The sequence below is a fragment of the Diospyros lotus genome, chromosome 15, assembly GCF_014633365.1.
Source record: "Diospyros lotus cultivar Yz01 chromosome 15, ASM1463336v1, whole genome shotgun sequence".
In the NCBI taxonomy this organism is placed as follows: domain Eukaryota; kingdom Viridiplantae; phylum Streptophyta; class Magnoliopsida; order Ericales; family Ebenaceae; genus Diospyros; species Diospyros lotus.
The window spans coordinates 22,653,902-22,668,362 of record NC_068352.1 but is presented as its reverse complement, the minus strand read 5'-3'; the positions used below and the strand labels follow the sequence as shown (position 1 = coordinate 22,668,362).

The following is a 14,461-nucleotide window of genomic DNA, read 5'->3' as shown; positions in this document are numbered from 1 at the left end:
GAGTTCTATAGACAAATACATGTCAAATATTGTTAGTTGTATATGCAAATCATTTCGGATCGAAACTGTAAAGTACTCCATACTTTAAGTTTCTAAAAGTTACTACTTTTAACCAAATTGTGCCATAACTTAATTAAACTACTAAGTTAGGCACAAGCCACTGGCATCCAGCAACACGCATAAGAGTCCTAAATCCGGTGGAACCAAGGAGAAGTTGACAAATCACTACATTTGTCTGAACAGTGACAAACATTGTTTTGCATAAGGATGACTAAAGGATGGTTTGGAATTTAACAAAGTGAGCTGCTTTTATTGTTAATTGGCATATGATAAATTCGACATGAACCTAAACTCCTTATTAATTGCACAAGTCACTTTACTTTACCAACTCAACAATACAAGAGTCAAGCAGTCTAAACAAAGATTATTGCAGCCTCTGAAAGGACTACTCAGGTTATTTTAGTAATATATTTGTACAAAAATTCTATAAGAATATCATTTTTTCATGTTGTAACAAAATTTTTCCTAACACAATCCAACCGATGTCTTAACCTCTCTAATACCCACTCCCAACAAGAACAAAACAATAGCCAAACTTCCACTAAACAAAAGCAGGCTACTTATAAATCTCTCTCTCTCTCTCTGCCCCCCCAATTTAAACCCTTCTTCAACCACGAAAAAACCCTACAAAAACCAAGGACAAGAGGGGTAGAATAAGAAACCATCAATGGAGAATAAACCAAATAACCTAGAGGAAGAAAGCCCATATCCGAAAACCTCCCCTGAAAGCAGCAACACCAGCAATTGTGTTGAGAATCCATCAACACCTAAAGCTATATCCATATCTGAAGCCCATGGATTTCCTACGACGTCCTTCATCCAAGCAGACACAAACTCCTTCAAGCAAATAGTCCAAATGCTCACTGGCTCACCAGAAACTAACAAACAACCCTCCAAACCAGCAGCCAGTCCAGTGAAGACTGGGCCGAAGAAACATGGCTTCAAGCTCCAAGAGAGAAGGAACAGTCTCAAGAACCTCAAAATCATCCCTGGATTGGCTCTAAACTCTCTGCTTTCTCCAAGCCATCCCAGTACTTTGTCACCAAGTGTGCTGGGTCTTCATGAGCTTGTTCTTAGCCCTATTACACCACCAAACTCAGAGACAATTGACAGGCCATCACCATCAGGCTGTTTATCATCTTTAGAGGAAAAGGGCATGGCAGAAAACGGGTTTTATCTGCATGCAACACCAGTAACAGCAAAAAGAGGTTCGGAGCCTCAGCTTTTGCCATTGTTTCCAGTTACTTCTCCCAGAATTTCGAGTACTTCTTGAATACTTTGGTTCTGGTGTCAGTGTGTAACGCTCAAGTTGGTAGAATTGGAAATAATGGGTGTTCAATCAACTGGTAGGAAGATTTAAGATGGTTGAAATTTCTACAACTATTAAATCTCTACATAGCACATAGCATGAGAAGACAATATATTATGCTTTCTTCTTCTTCTGTGGTTTACTATTGCATCTGGATATCGATGTGTGTGTATCAAAACTGTAATCATGCCTTTACAAGGAAAACAAAGGGGAAGAGAGTGCAGAAACTAGTGTAATTAAAAGGCTAGCTTCACTATCTAGGGCTTCACAGCAAATTGATTCTCTCCTTTATTCTATTCTCATTTTTGTATTGGCCTTTTGGCCCAGGTTCTTCATTTGGCTGACAGTGATTAAAGCAAAAAATCAAAACAGAGTTGTGTGCCAAACCCAAAATAATAATAATAATAATAATACTCCATTCAGTCTAATCACATACTCTGAAATGAAGAATCATTTAGGGATCATCTGGCCGGTCTACTTATCACATAGCTCTATTATGAAGAACCCCTAGGCAAGTCCATGTTGAATTCATGTTAAAATTTTTATCACGATTCTGTCCTTTGGTACTTATAAGTACATAATGTATGCACTCTTTTACAAGTTAGGGAAAGACAATAACTCTAGCAGATCAGGATCTGACGGCCAGAGAATGACATCCTCTCTTTATATAAATAAAAATCAGGACAGAAGAAAAAAATGATAAAATTTTGTATATAGTATGAAAGTAACCATCAAGATTCTATTGTAATTGATGCTGAATCGGATGCAAAGCAAAGGTGACAATTTTGAAAGAAATTTTTCACCCATTTGATTTAACCCCTGGTTAAGAACAGTCTCTTGTTGAAGGTATTTCCCCAGCATAGTAACTACAAGTTCAGTCATGGATAGCAAGGAAATATTTCTAGATGAATTCACATACTGAAGGAAGCTCCAGGGGAAATCCTGGCTATGGTAGATTGATGTTGTGCCCAAGAGATGAAAGCTGAAGATGGGTGCTTTGTTTGCTTGGTGTATATGCGAAATTGGAAGAGTGGACTAATCCGAAGGCACAGATATGTGGAATATAAGGCTTCACTATCAACTTTCCATAAGGGAATGACTACTATTGTCCATTCTTTAGGAGGAAGCTACCTTTAGGAGGGTTCAAATCCCTCGTTTATGCTTTTGCTTTCTATTCATATAAAATTTTAAAAATAAAACACTATTCTGTTTTTGATGAGCTTTTAAAATAACTATAAAAGACATTCTTGTTAGTGTATGAGGTTCTTCAATTTATAAATATTGGAAGACTATATTTTTATACACAACTTTACCTTTACTTTTCAAAGAAATTTCAGTCTAAAAAGCAACATTATGGTTACTATCAAAACACACCCAAGTCCCAACATGAGATAACAAAATTAAATAATAAAAAAAAGCTTAAAAAACCCATGTAAGTGATTTCGAAAGACAACTATTTGGTTTATTTCCATTGAATGATTTGTACATTTATGTCATTATAATTGGCTTTCAATCCTCCATTCTGGTGTAATATCCCAAGGATCTTTCCCAACAAAAACATGAATAACTCTAAAACAAAACCCTTAGCAATAATTTTCAAGACAATAAACTTTATTTTCAGATAACAAGTATTTATTATATTTTATTTTTAACTTAAAAACACTTATTAACTGATAATAAATATATTGTGTTTTGTAATATTTTATCAACCAAAAAAATTATTTTAGAACCAAAAGTAATACACCTTATCTAAAAATAAAGTGCATTTATCATAACTTAACCATTACCATTAAGATAATGGTTAAACATTAACCTAAATAAAAGAAGTCCATGGATTATGCTTCCATTGAACCCAACAGTATCCAAAACAAAAAAGCTGCTACCTGCAGCACTAGGTCAATATATGAAGAGAGGTAGAATCTTACTCTCAACAACAATGAACACAATTATCATCAACTTTAGCTCCTTATTCTTTCTAGTTAAGTTAGGGTTGGTGATAAAATATTTATACGTTAACTAACTTTTAAAAATAGTGTGGCATTCCAGCACAACCTTCTAGTAAGAAAAAATGAGAAAGTTCTAACACAACCTTCATATTTGATACGACCGTATTCCATCAGGCAAAACCCAATGATGATAAAAAATTTCCATCTTGTATTACTTAATTTTGTTACAAACGATATTTACAGCAATAAGCGGGCATAAAGTCATGGTTTGAACTTTTCCACCAAATCTTCAATACCTTGCTTGGTTCATGAATCAACCTACACTTTGCAGGCAAAGAATGTATCCTACGACTTTTTTTCGAACTTAATAAGACTGGTAAAGTATATCTGGTCTTGCTGACATAAATCCAATACAAGGGATTCGGAAGAAGAATTTCTTCCACTTTAACCAAATTCTTATCACAAGAAACTACGGATGTAGCTATTGAATCAGAATCTTACTTTTGCATTGTTGATATCTTGAGTGCGAATCCATTTCTTCATGATGCAAATCAACAAGGAATTCCCCGTTGTCATCATAAACTAAGTGTCAATTTTCATTGGCAAAATCAATAAGCCATGGTTTTGGTCAGCAATCATTGTCACCAACCAAACCAACAATATCCAAAACGACAGGGCATTGTAATATTCTTCTTTCTTTCTTCATTCCTGCTGCACCCTCCTCTAAAATGCGGTTGGGTGTTGTAAGGTATAGCTTGAGCATTTATCATGACAGCGAAACACACAGAAGATTACACTACTTGGGATTGAATTTCTAGCAATGACTCGATAGTTGTAAACCCGTGATTCTCTGCAAGAGGTCCATTTCCTGGACGTATGGAGATCTTCACTTCCAAACCTGAAATGTCGAGCAGCAAAAGAATTTTCTTTTAGTTGAAAGAAAATGGTAGTCAATTGCTTACACAAATACTAGACAGTGTTTTGGATGTGGGACAGATGAACATGAGTGAAATGATTGAGGCAAAGCAAGCAACTGTGGAACCAAACTAGCCTTCATTTGATTAAAGAGAATTGAGTTAAAGAGATCATACTAAAGCACTGTAACAGTATTTCTAAGCAAATTAATAGTAGTAGGATTTACCAGCAGCGCTGGCAGCCTCAGCTTCTTGCATGACATTCGTCACAAATAACACATCAGCTGGCCTATCAACTCCCACTGTTTGCAAAATCTCAACATAACTTTGTCTCTCTTGTTTGCTCCTGCAAGTAGCAACAACTATGAGATGACAATTTCAACAAACCATGCAAGCAATAGTAGCAATAACCTGAAGGCTGAAGCACATACCCAATGGCAGTATCAAAGAACCCACATAGGTACTTCCTCATGTCCCCATAATTGGAATTGGCAAAAAGAAGCCTTTGTATTTCTCTGCCATCATTAGAATATATATAAACCTGAAACAAGACAGTGCATACTAATTAGCCCTTGGAAAACATCATAGTGCTTTCCCAATACAACAAATAGCATAAACCCAATAACAGTCGTGAATAATTTGTACATTTAATTTAGCCTGTAAAGAAGAGAAATCAATGCAAGGATTTCACAAAATGTTCATCAAGCTTTACACTTACTGATAAAGAAAGAACACAAGAAACTAAACCTTGATGCCCAAAGCATGCCACCTTTTAAGCGCTTCTGGCACATCTTCAAACACAATACCACCCAGCTCATTGCTTTGGAACCCAGTCATCCATATATGGTCCTGCACCAAATAAAATGCAGTTTAAAATGGGAGTCCAGATTGAGGAAGATCCAAAAAATATATCTGCAGTAAGCTCACTTGAAGTAGTTTAAGGGCAGTCACTTCTCTATTAGCCTGAATCATTGCTTCCACATTAACAACCAGAGTATCAATCACCATTTTCTTTCCCATGTATTCAGGGGCAACAGGTGCAGCGCCAAGGATGCCTTGCTCCAGATCATTTTGAATCTGCAAAAAGACATGGAAGCTGGAAAATTGAAGAAAATTGGGGACATCCTTGTCCAATGGTATGCTTATGGAGAAATGTCACAAAGATGAATGAATGAAGGTGTAGAATAACTTAAAGAGTTACTTTTGTCAAAATGCATTCAAAACAGGTATGCATGCACAGCTTCTGAGAAGCACCTGACGATAAGAATAATACCCTAATTTTATCCTTCCCAGTTGGAACTGAAGAACTGATCACATTTCAAAGCCTTGGAACTATCATATCCAAGGAGTATACTAGAGAAATGGGAAAAAATGTTAACTCAAAACTAAACCAAAAATACATAATAATTCCTCTAACTCTTCCCAAATTTCATTCCTTTTTCTGTGATGTGGCATCTTTGGCTGGTCCTGAATAGGAGAGCCTTTGAGGACACGTAGCCATCAATCTTTCACGTAAAGGTACTATTCTAGTATCATTATGTGACACGACCTCAACTGAAGGGTCGGTCAATTAAGTAATTCTTGAAGAATTACTGAGAAAAAAACAGAATGTCGAAGAAGAATTGATAGGTTGAGAAAGAAGGAGATGGACGAGAGATAGAACAGAGAGAGAGAGAGAGAGAGAATTCAGGAGAGATAGAATAGAGAGAGAATTCAAGAGGGGAAACATAAGGATTCTGTTATTCCAAAAAATACCCTCCACACTTAACCCGCCTTCTTAAAGGCTCTCTTCTAGTTATCCTGTAACTCCCTGACAACTTTCAGCTATCCTTATAACTCCCCTAACTGCATACAACAACCCATTCCCCTGTTAGTTACAATCGTTATAGCCCAATTATCCCTAATACCCCTAGGTTGATAACAATATGTTTGTGGCATAATAATTCTATTTCTTTGTCTTCTTGATGTACTATTGTTTTGAGTTTTATTTCTCTTGTTTGGCCTTTACTTAGGCTTTTTGGTTATAGGGTTCCCTCAATCCTGGTGGTTCTTTTACTATCTACAACAACTACAACACACCATAATCTCACTAGGTAAAATCATCTGCATGAATTCTACCTCTTCTATAAGGCCATTATAGGCCATGTCATGTCCAAGGGTTCCCACTAATTTTTCTTTCGTTCTTTTCTTATCTCATCAACTGCACCTTATCCTAACCAAGTTATTGGTGGTGCAGCATTCTCAATGTCAATTGACTGATTTGACAATAAAAAAACCATGGAAAAAAATATAGCAAAATTTTACACCCCGTCTTTCTATGAAAAAAGTTTCATGAGATGACAGCGAATAAAGCTATTGATATGGTTGTGTTCCATCACATCGTTGATATTGTGAACTCAACCTATGCATGGAAACACGACTAACAACCTGTACAACATGGTTCTTTTCTTATCTACCAAATATTTCTCATATATTTGATACTTCATTTTTGTTTTGATCCAGTCTTTTGAGCTTCTCAGGAGCAGCCTGTAAGTGGAGAAGAGGCAGCACTGCAAGCACAAACAGTCACTTTGAAAGTGCTCCAAAATGTACAGAAAAGAATTACTGAGCACTTTCTCTGTATATCTTTTTTTTTCTTTTGGATAGAAGTATATATCAAAAGAACCAGCATAGAAAGGCGACACCTGTACAGAACAAATCTCACAAGCTAAAACTGGAACAGCTCATTTAGAAAATGAGTATAGAAGAAATAGAAAAGAGGGACAGAACCAGACATCCACAAGAACAAGGAGAGAATAAAGCCTTCAAGAAATGTATGGAACCCTCTTTGGAAGGCTCTACTAGTAATCTCTCCACCAAATATGACACGCCATTGAGAAAGGAAGGAGAAACCAAAACTCTCTGAATTGCCAAACCTGAAGAAAATCAAAAATCATATTTTGAAACTGGCATGGCCCACTGAATAACAAACAGTATGGAAAGAAAAATTACCAAAGCCATCCGACAACTAAACAATGAAGCAGGAAATGATCAGATAACTTGTTGCTAGCCTAACTGACCTCTTTCACCAGGTTTCACCCAAGGAGGTATTCATGATGCAAGAAATAGATTTCAAGTGGAAAGACACCCAGCGGTCAGATACACCATGGAATGGACTCAGAAAAATATTTTTGGGTGGAGGGGGGCATTATCTCCAGCTGAAGCCCAAAAAAGATATAAAAGATTCTAACTCAGTCCCAAAATTTTCTTATAGGGATATTTTTATAAAGTTACCTATTTTTTATTTTAGAGAGAACATTTAGAATAGGTTTTATCTTGTTTTGCTATCGTTCTTATTAGATGATTATAGTTATGATAGGATTTGGATTAGATTTGGAATCATTGTAGGATTTCAATTCTTAATCATGTTATAAATAAGGAACCTGATGTATTCTTTTATTCAGCTTTTGATTATTGAATACAATTGGTATAGATTTCCTCCCTAGCTATACCCTCTCTTCTTCTGTTTTTCTTGGTTTTACTTCTCTTAAGCTTCTTCTGCTTCTGTTATTATTCCCCTACTTTCTTCTCCAATCTTATGATTGTTCCACATCAGGAACAGATACCTAAATGCAGGTAAAAGAAACTCCTAACAGCAACATGACCAGAAATTTCTCCTAAAAGTAGAACATTACCCACCTTGAATCTAACAGACCCAGAAAAAAAATCCCAAAATGACATAATTCCTGTCCAAACACCTGTCCCATGAGCTGGTCAAATAGCTCCTCCTCAACCAATCACCCTACAAATAACCCTACTCATCAATTGTCACTCTTCTCCATTAAAAATTCCTAGGAAGAGCTAACTTACAAATCCACTTAAAGGGGTAGTGTTATTTTGACAACCTAAGTTTTCTAATATTTAACTTGCCTCTTCCAAAGGAATATAAACTTTCTTCCACTTCACATGGTGACACCAAGATCTACCTTCAAGACCCCTCCTATGGAAAATCCCTCTAAATCTTCAGTAGAATAAGGCAATCTTTTCTAATATACTAATAATTGATGTTGAGAAAACAAAAGGTGACATCACATACAAAAGATTGCAAACAAAGTCATCTTAGTAAAAGTGAGACATCCACCATTAGAAAAAGGGATGGTTCCACACAGTAGGCTTAGAACAATTGCAAGAATTACCCTTGACATTTGAAAAAATGTAGTGAAAACCCTTGAGGTTTAATGCTAGCTGAAACTTCCCCTTTGTCATTAGTTAACCACTATTGAACTTTAAAAAATGACTAAAATACCCTTATATTTAAACACTTCCTCCTATTTTCTCATTCTTCTTTCTCTCTCTATTTCTATCTCCGATATTTCTCTCTCTTTGTTTGCGGAGGTGGGGGCAGTTCATAGTGGCAGTGGCGGCAATGACAAGGGCATCCGTTCGTGGCAATTGTTCTTCACAATGGCAATAGTTCATCTTCTTTCTCTCTTTCCTCAATTTCTCTCTCCCTCTTGGTTTGTAGCGGTGGAGGCTAGTCATGAGGGTAGCAGTAGCAGCAACAATGGAGGTATCTACTCTCCTCTCCTAATGATGACATCGAATTCATCACTAGGTTAACCCACTAGGCTCTCTCTCTCTCTCTCTCTCTCTCTATATATATATATATATATATATTTCTCTATCTTTTTATCTGTGTGTGCGCGTGCGCGCACAGTGGTGGAGGTTGTTCACGGTGGCAACAACGGGGATGAATGCCTACGACATCTCTCTCTCTCTCTCTCTCTCTCTCTCTACCCACATCTAGGTTCATTCTTCATCTCAAACCCAAATCTAGGCTTGAGATAGAGCTAGGCAATGAGTTCATCGCAATCTGCTGCGATGAACCCAAATGGATTCTCCACACGTCAACATGAAACCCACTAGGTTCACCACTGATGCCGACTATGAACCCAATGCGTTTTGTGCTAGTGTGGGTTCATTTTCTTATTTTTTTTATTTTAGATTTTGTATTTTTCAATCAAAGGAGAGAGAATGAAGGGTAAATTGGCCATTTTACCCCTTTATTGAATAGCAAGGGTGGTTATTGCTAATTTTCAAACATCAAGGGTGCTCTTTGCAATTTACCCTTAGAAAAAATACTGGCATCTTCCCAGACAAAGTCATCTTTAACATCTTTCACTTATATTTATACCAAACAAGAAATGGAAGCAAACCTAGAAACTTACAGCATCCCTAAATAAGTCAAGAGGGAACCAATTTTACACGCTAAAGAGGTAGCTAGAAATTTCAAATAGTACACACAAGCCATTGCAATAATCTCTCTTTCCTGTATCAATATGCAAACCTGAGCCATAAAACACAACAAAGCACACCTTAAGAATCCCTACTACCTAATCTTAAAATCACTTAGAATAAAAGTATCATCTACAAAAAGGATTCGGTAACAGACACACTCCTCTCACCAGCAATACCAAACATCACTTAGAATAACTGGCTGGTTTTTTTACAGCCAGTTTTCTTTTACTGGTCAGACCAGCCAATCTGGTCCAATTCTTATAACATTGCTAAATACAAATTATTTTTCAATCACCACAAAATAACAACTTCTTGCAATACCACATGCAGCAAAATCAACAGTACTACATTTGAGTGGTAAAGATTAAATGCAAGGATTAAAACTTGGCATGTGAACATACAGTTCTGTAACTTCTAGGGAAGGCGGCAAAGTCTTGTTCTATTTGAAAACCAGACTACTAGAAGCTGAAACCAACTAAAATTCACTTAAAAGCTTAGGTTGAACAGTGCGGTAGCATAAAGAGTTAAAAATTTTATTAAAAAATGATCGACACGCCTAATCTACGAGTTTCTCATCCCAAACCAGAAATAGTTACTTAACGTGATTGAACTGATTCAGATCAGTAGCAAGGATATTGATCTGGAGAAGCCATGATTTTACATTAGTATCTTATCAGCACACCTCCATGGTGGGTGAGGAAAGAAAGGAGCGGGGAGCACAAGAAAAATTTAGTAATCCATTTGCTAAGCACGCTAACATTTGGGCAAACGAATTCCTAATTATGGAGATTGAAACAGAAGCCATCAAGCACATTTGAGGTGAAGGAAAAAGTAAAGAATGAAGATACTGAATTCAATTCAGTTAAAAGGTATCAATTATCAGCTAAAAAGTCTATGGAAGACTGGATATTTTGGCCAGTAAATGAAATCATATATATGAGAATGGAGGGACCTAACTTCACAATGTTCACCACCCTTAGAGCTATTGTGCACCAAAACAAAGGTGAAACCAGTACCTAGTAGCAAAAGAAAACCAGTTAGTATGTGATGCAACATGAAGAGGCAGTAACAAACCTGAGCACGCAGCAAATTTATATCATGTTGAGTTTCCCTGGAGTCGTATGTTGACACTAAATACTTAACCAAATTATCATTAGCATAAGGGAAAAGGACACCAGAAATAAAAGACGCAGGAGTTGTTGTTCCTTCTATGCTGAGAAGAATACATTGCTGCACCATAAATAGCATAAAATCAACCCTTCAATCAAAATGAAAATAAAACATATTTCTTTTTCACATTAAAATTAGCATTGAAGAAGAGAACAAATTGTAATGTGAATTTTTCCACTGAACAATCTATTCCCAAATCAATGGCACATTATTTTTAAATACTTAGCTCTTCCATGAGGGTAAAGACTTTACTTGTGAAGGTTTGATGACATAATCTATACCAAGAGTCCCTGCCTTCAAACCACTGCTTGCACTCCCACAACCACATGATTCATCTGGAATGCGAATAGAGTGGTCGCCTGGAGTAGACTTGTCCAAGCCCAGTTGACGAATTTTGGTGGCAGCATCAAACAAATAGTGATAACATTCAGCCTGACAAAGAAACTAGAAAATTAGAAAAAAAAAAAAAAATTATATATATATATATATAAACACAAACCACTGCATTAAGACCAACTTTTGTTGGCTCTATAGATACATGTTTCCACTTGAAACCACCCTATCCAATCCTACATCAAAATAACATCTCAAGATTGTGTTATGCAACAAACATCCTTGCATTAATGTTGAGTGGCATCACTCCTAGCTGATACCAAAGCAACATTCAATGTTTGGGGGCAACATTGCCTGTAACCAGATGATTGTGATTGGTCACTAAGTCTGGCAAGTAAAGAAAAAGAATCAGTTATTTTGACAGTTTTAGTCAACACGGTTCTAGAAAAATGAAAATGGGCACCCCAGAAATTGATGTTCCAGACACTTGGTCCTTAGTGAGGAGACACTGATTCTAATTTTGCAGCTCTGACAAGTGAAAAAAGATAAATAGTAACAGATGCAGATGCTGGGATAAGTCTTTTGTCTATATTTTACGTTGTGTAGCACATTTAGGGTGAACTCTCTAGGAAGTAGGATGTGAATAAATCCAATCCCTCAACCCCGGCCAGCAGATGACAGCAGAGTGATTCCCTTTTTATCATCCAAATGTGCATGTACTGTGTTGATACATATGCATATAAGGCCTGCATTCAACGCAAAACTGATGACCATAAACTGTTGGAAAAGGGTATGAAAGGCTAACGGATACATGACTTCATTTCATTGACCAAAATACTCACTGAAAGCATCTGACTGCCCAAAACAAGATTTAAGTGACAACAAAAAAATTGCTCCTGTTTGATCATATGATAACAACAAATAACTAAAAAGAAAACAATAAGAAGAAAAACACAATCTGGATAATACTAACTTGAGTCTTAGCACTGATCCATGATTCTCCCCATATAAACACCCCATGGTTGCGAACAAGTACTGCTGTAGTCATTGGGTAATCTCTGACCTGCATAAAAAAAAAAACACTAAAAACTCATTGTGAATAAAATAATGTATGTATATTCTACCAGAAGTGTATAATATAATAAAATATATATACAAGTATTTTAAGTTAATCACACTAATACCACTTACTTATCTTATTTAACACTCTCCCTCAAACTGGAGCACATATATTAAGCATGTCCAGTTTGGTACAAATATAATTCACACGAGAACCCATAAGTAACTTGGTGAGTAAATTAGCTAACTGATCGTTGGAACCCACATATGTTGTAACTACATCCCCAGAAAACACATTTTCTCTAACAAAGTGGCAATCAATTTCAATGTGCTTGGTTCTCTCATAAAACACGTGATTAGAAGCAATATGCATTATAGCCTGATTGTCACAAATCAATTGTATAGACTTGACATGTGTAACTCCTAACTCCTAACTCCTCACTCCTCAATTAATTGTTTCAGCCACATTAGCTCACATGTTGTTATAGTCATTTCCCTATATTCAGCTTCTTGCTTTTGCAATGGACTTGGTGACAACAGTTTGTTTCTTACTTTTTCAAGAGACAAGGTTTCCACCCACAAATACACAGTATCCAGATGTGGATCGTTTGTCACTAGGTGATCTTGCCCAATCAACATCCATATATCTCACAATCTGATTGTGTCCATGATTCTGATACAATACACACCGACCGAGGGCAGCCTTAATATACCAAAGAATACGAATCACTGCATCCCAATGACTATCACAAGGTGAATCCAAGAACTAACTTACCACACTCATAGAAAATGAAATATCAAGACGTGTGACTGTCAAATAATTAAGTTCCCCAACAAGTCAACAATAGCGCTCAGGGTCAAAAAGAGGCTCCCTCTATCTAGATAACAATTTGATATTCGGATCCATAAGGGTATCCGTTGGCTTACATCCAAGCAACCTTGTCTCCTCTAGCATATCCAAAGCATACTTTCTTTGAGAAATATAGATGTCTTGCTTTGACCGAGCTACCTCAATACCCAAAAAATATTTCAAGGAACCCAAATCCTTAGTCTGAAATTGTTGGTGAAGATGTGTCTTCAATTCAATGATACCAACATCATCATCCCCTGTAAATACTATATCATCAACATATACTGCTAGAAGAATGTGGCAGCCAAACTGAGAGCGATAAAAAATAGAATGATCCGCTTCACTACAAGTTAACCCAAACTAAAGAACAACTGAGTTGAATCAACCAAACCAAGCTTGAGGAGACTGTTTTAAGCCATATAAGGATTTTCCAAGGCGATACACTAGCCCAGACTCCACTTGAGTAACAAAGCCAAGAGGTTGTTTCATATACACCTCTACATGTAAATCGCCATGAAGGAAGGTATTTTTTATGTCCAGTTGATGAAGAGGCCAGTGAAACATAGCAGCAAGGGACAAGAAAAGGTGAACAAAAGAGATCTTAGCAACAAAAGAAAATGTATTGCCATAATCAAGGCAAAAAACCTAAGTGTATCCTTTGGCAACAAGGTGAGCCTTAAGGCGATCAATCCGACCATCATGACCAACTTTAATAAACCCAACAAAAACAAACAGTAGACTTACCCTTGGGAAGAGGTACCAAGTCCCAAGTCCCAATGGAATGTAAGACGGACATTTCTTCAACCATAGCAGCACACCACCCTGAATGGGAAAGAGCTTCGGGAACAAATTTAGGAAGAGAAACAAAAGATAAAGAAGAAACAAAAGCAAAATATCTAGGGGGCAAAGAATTATAACTAACATAATGTGAAATGGGATGGAGAGTGGTGCAATGATGAGTACCTTTACAAAGAGAAATAGGTAAGTTAAGATCAGAAACCAAGGGAGACGGACCAGAGGAGGAAGAACAAATGGGCACAAAGGATGAGTCAGTGGATGGCTCCCTCGAACCAACGACAACAGGCACTGCTAGTTGGGCCACAGGTCGAGGACATCGCTGATAGTCCTGAAGATTGGGACGATCAAGGTGAGAGGTAGAGGCCAGAGGGCCGTGGAAAAGGAGAAGAGGAAAATTCGAGAAAATGAGCAAGTAAAGGTAAGCCAATAGACATAGACTCGGAGACCTCAAACGAAGAGAGAAAATATGGAAATGACTCAATGAAGGTAACATCCACTAAAACAAAATAGTGAGCTAATTAAGGAGAGTAGCAACGATACCCCTTCCAAAGGTGTGAATAACCTAGAAAAACACATTTGATAGAACAAGCGGATAGCTCATCAAGATTAGCAATCAGTGTGAATCGATGATATTTCCTTCCTAGAATAAGGGTGTATATTTGTTGTATCTTTCTAAATATTTGTTGTATCCTAAATTGTACAGTTTCAAAAATAGATTTGGAAACTTCCATATTGAGTTATTTAG

General features: G+C 36.8%; 2 protein-coding genes across 8 annotated transcripts in view; one reads left to right on the top strand and one right to left on the bottom strand.

The window, feature by feature from the left end:
- The first annotated feature begins 528 nt into the window (after positions 1-528).
- LOC127791505 (VQ motif-containing protein 4-like) lies at positions 529-5,341 on the top strand. 3 transcript variants are annotated; one of them, XM_052321421.1, is made up of 2 exons: positions 529-1,268; positions 5,258-5,341. In XM_052321421.1, exons 1-2 carry the CDS (start codon positions 728-730, stop codon positions 5,302-5,304), a joined length of 588 nt encoding a protein of 195 aa, XP_052177381.1. In that variant the 5' UTR covers positions 529-727; the 3' UTR covers positions 5,305-5,341. The 3 variants fall into 3 exon arrangements, with proteins under 3 accessions (XP_052177381.1, XP_052177383.1, XP_052177382.1); XM_052321423.1 differs by lacking the exon at positions 5,258-5,341 and adding an exon at positions 2,228-2,627 and having other exon boundaries at positions 530-1,268; XM_052321422.1 differs by lacking the exon at positions 5,258-5,341 and adding an exon at positions 2,216-2,627 and having other exon boundaries at positions 530-1,268.
- The window catches only part of LOC127791504 (probable bifunctional methylthioribulose-1-phosphate dehydratase/enolase-phosphatase E1 2), a 95,404-nt gene continuing 84,427 nt past the window's right edge, over positions 3,485-14,461 (bottom strand). For 3 of the 5 annotated variants that reach the window (XM_052321417.1, XM_052321419.1, XM_052321418.1), the window contains 8 exons: positions 11,983-12,072; positions 10,929-11,108; positions 10,464-10,736; positions 5,157-5,306; positions 4,977-5,078; positions 4,661-4,770; positions 4,457-4,575; positions 3,485-4,213 (listed from right to left, as the gene is read on the bottom strand). In XM_052321417.1, the coding sequence (XP_052177377.1) occupies positions 4,107-4,213; positions 4,457-4,575; positions 4,661-4,770; positions 4,977-5,078; positions 5,157-5,306; positions 10,464-10,736; positions 10,929-11,108; positions 11,983-12,072 (1,131 nt within the window). In that variant the 3' untranslated portion in view covers positions 3,485-4,106. Of the gene's footprint in view, positions 4,214-4,456; positions 4,576-4,660; positions 4,771-4,947; positions 5,079-5,156; positions 5,307-10,463; positions 10,737-10,928; positions 11,109-11,982; positions 12,073-14,461 lie in introns of those variants that run through there. The other 2 variants (XM_052321420.1, XR_008020959.1) reach the window with 2 other exon arrangements.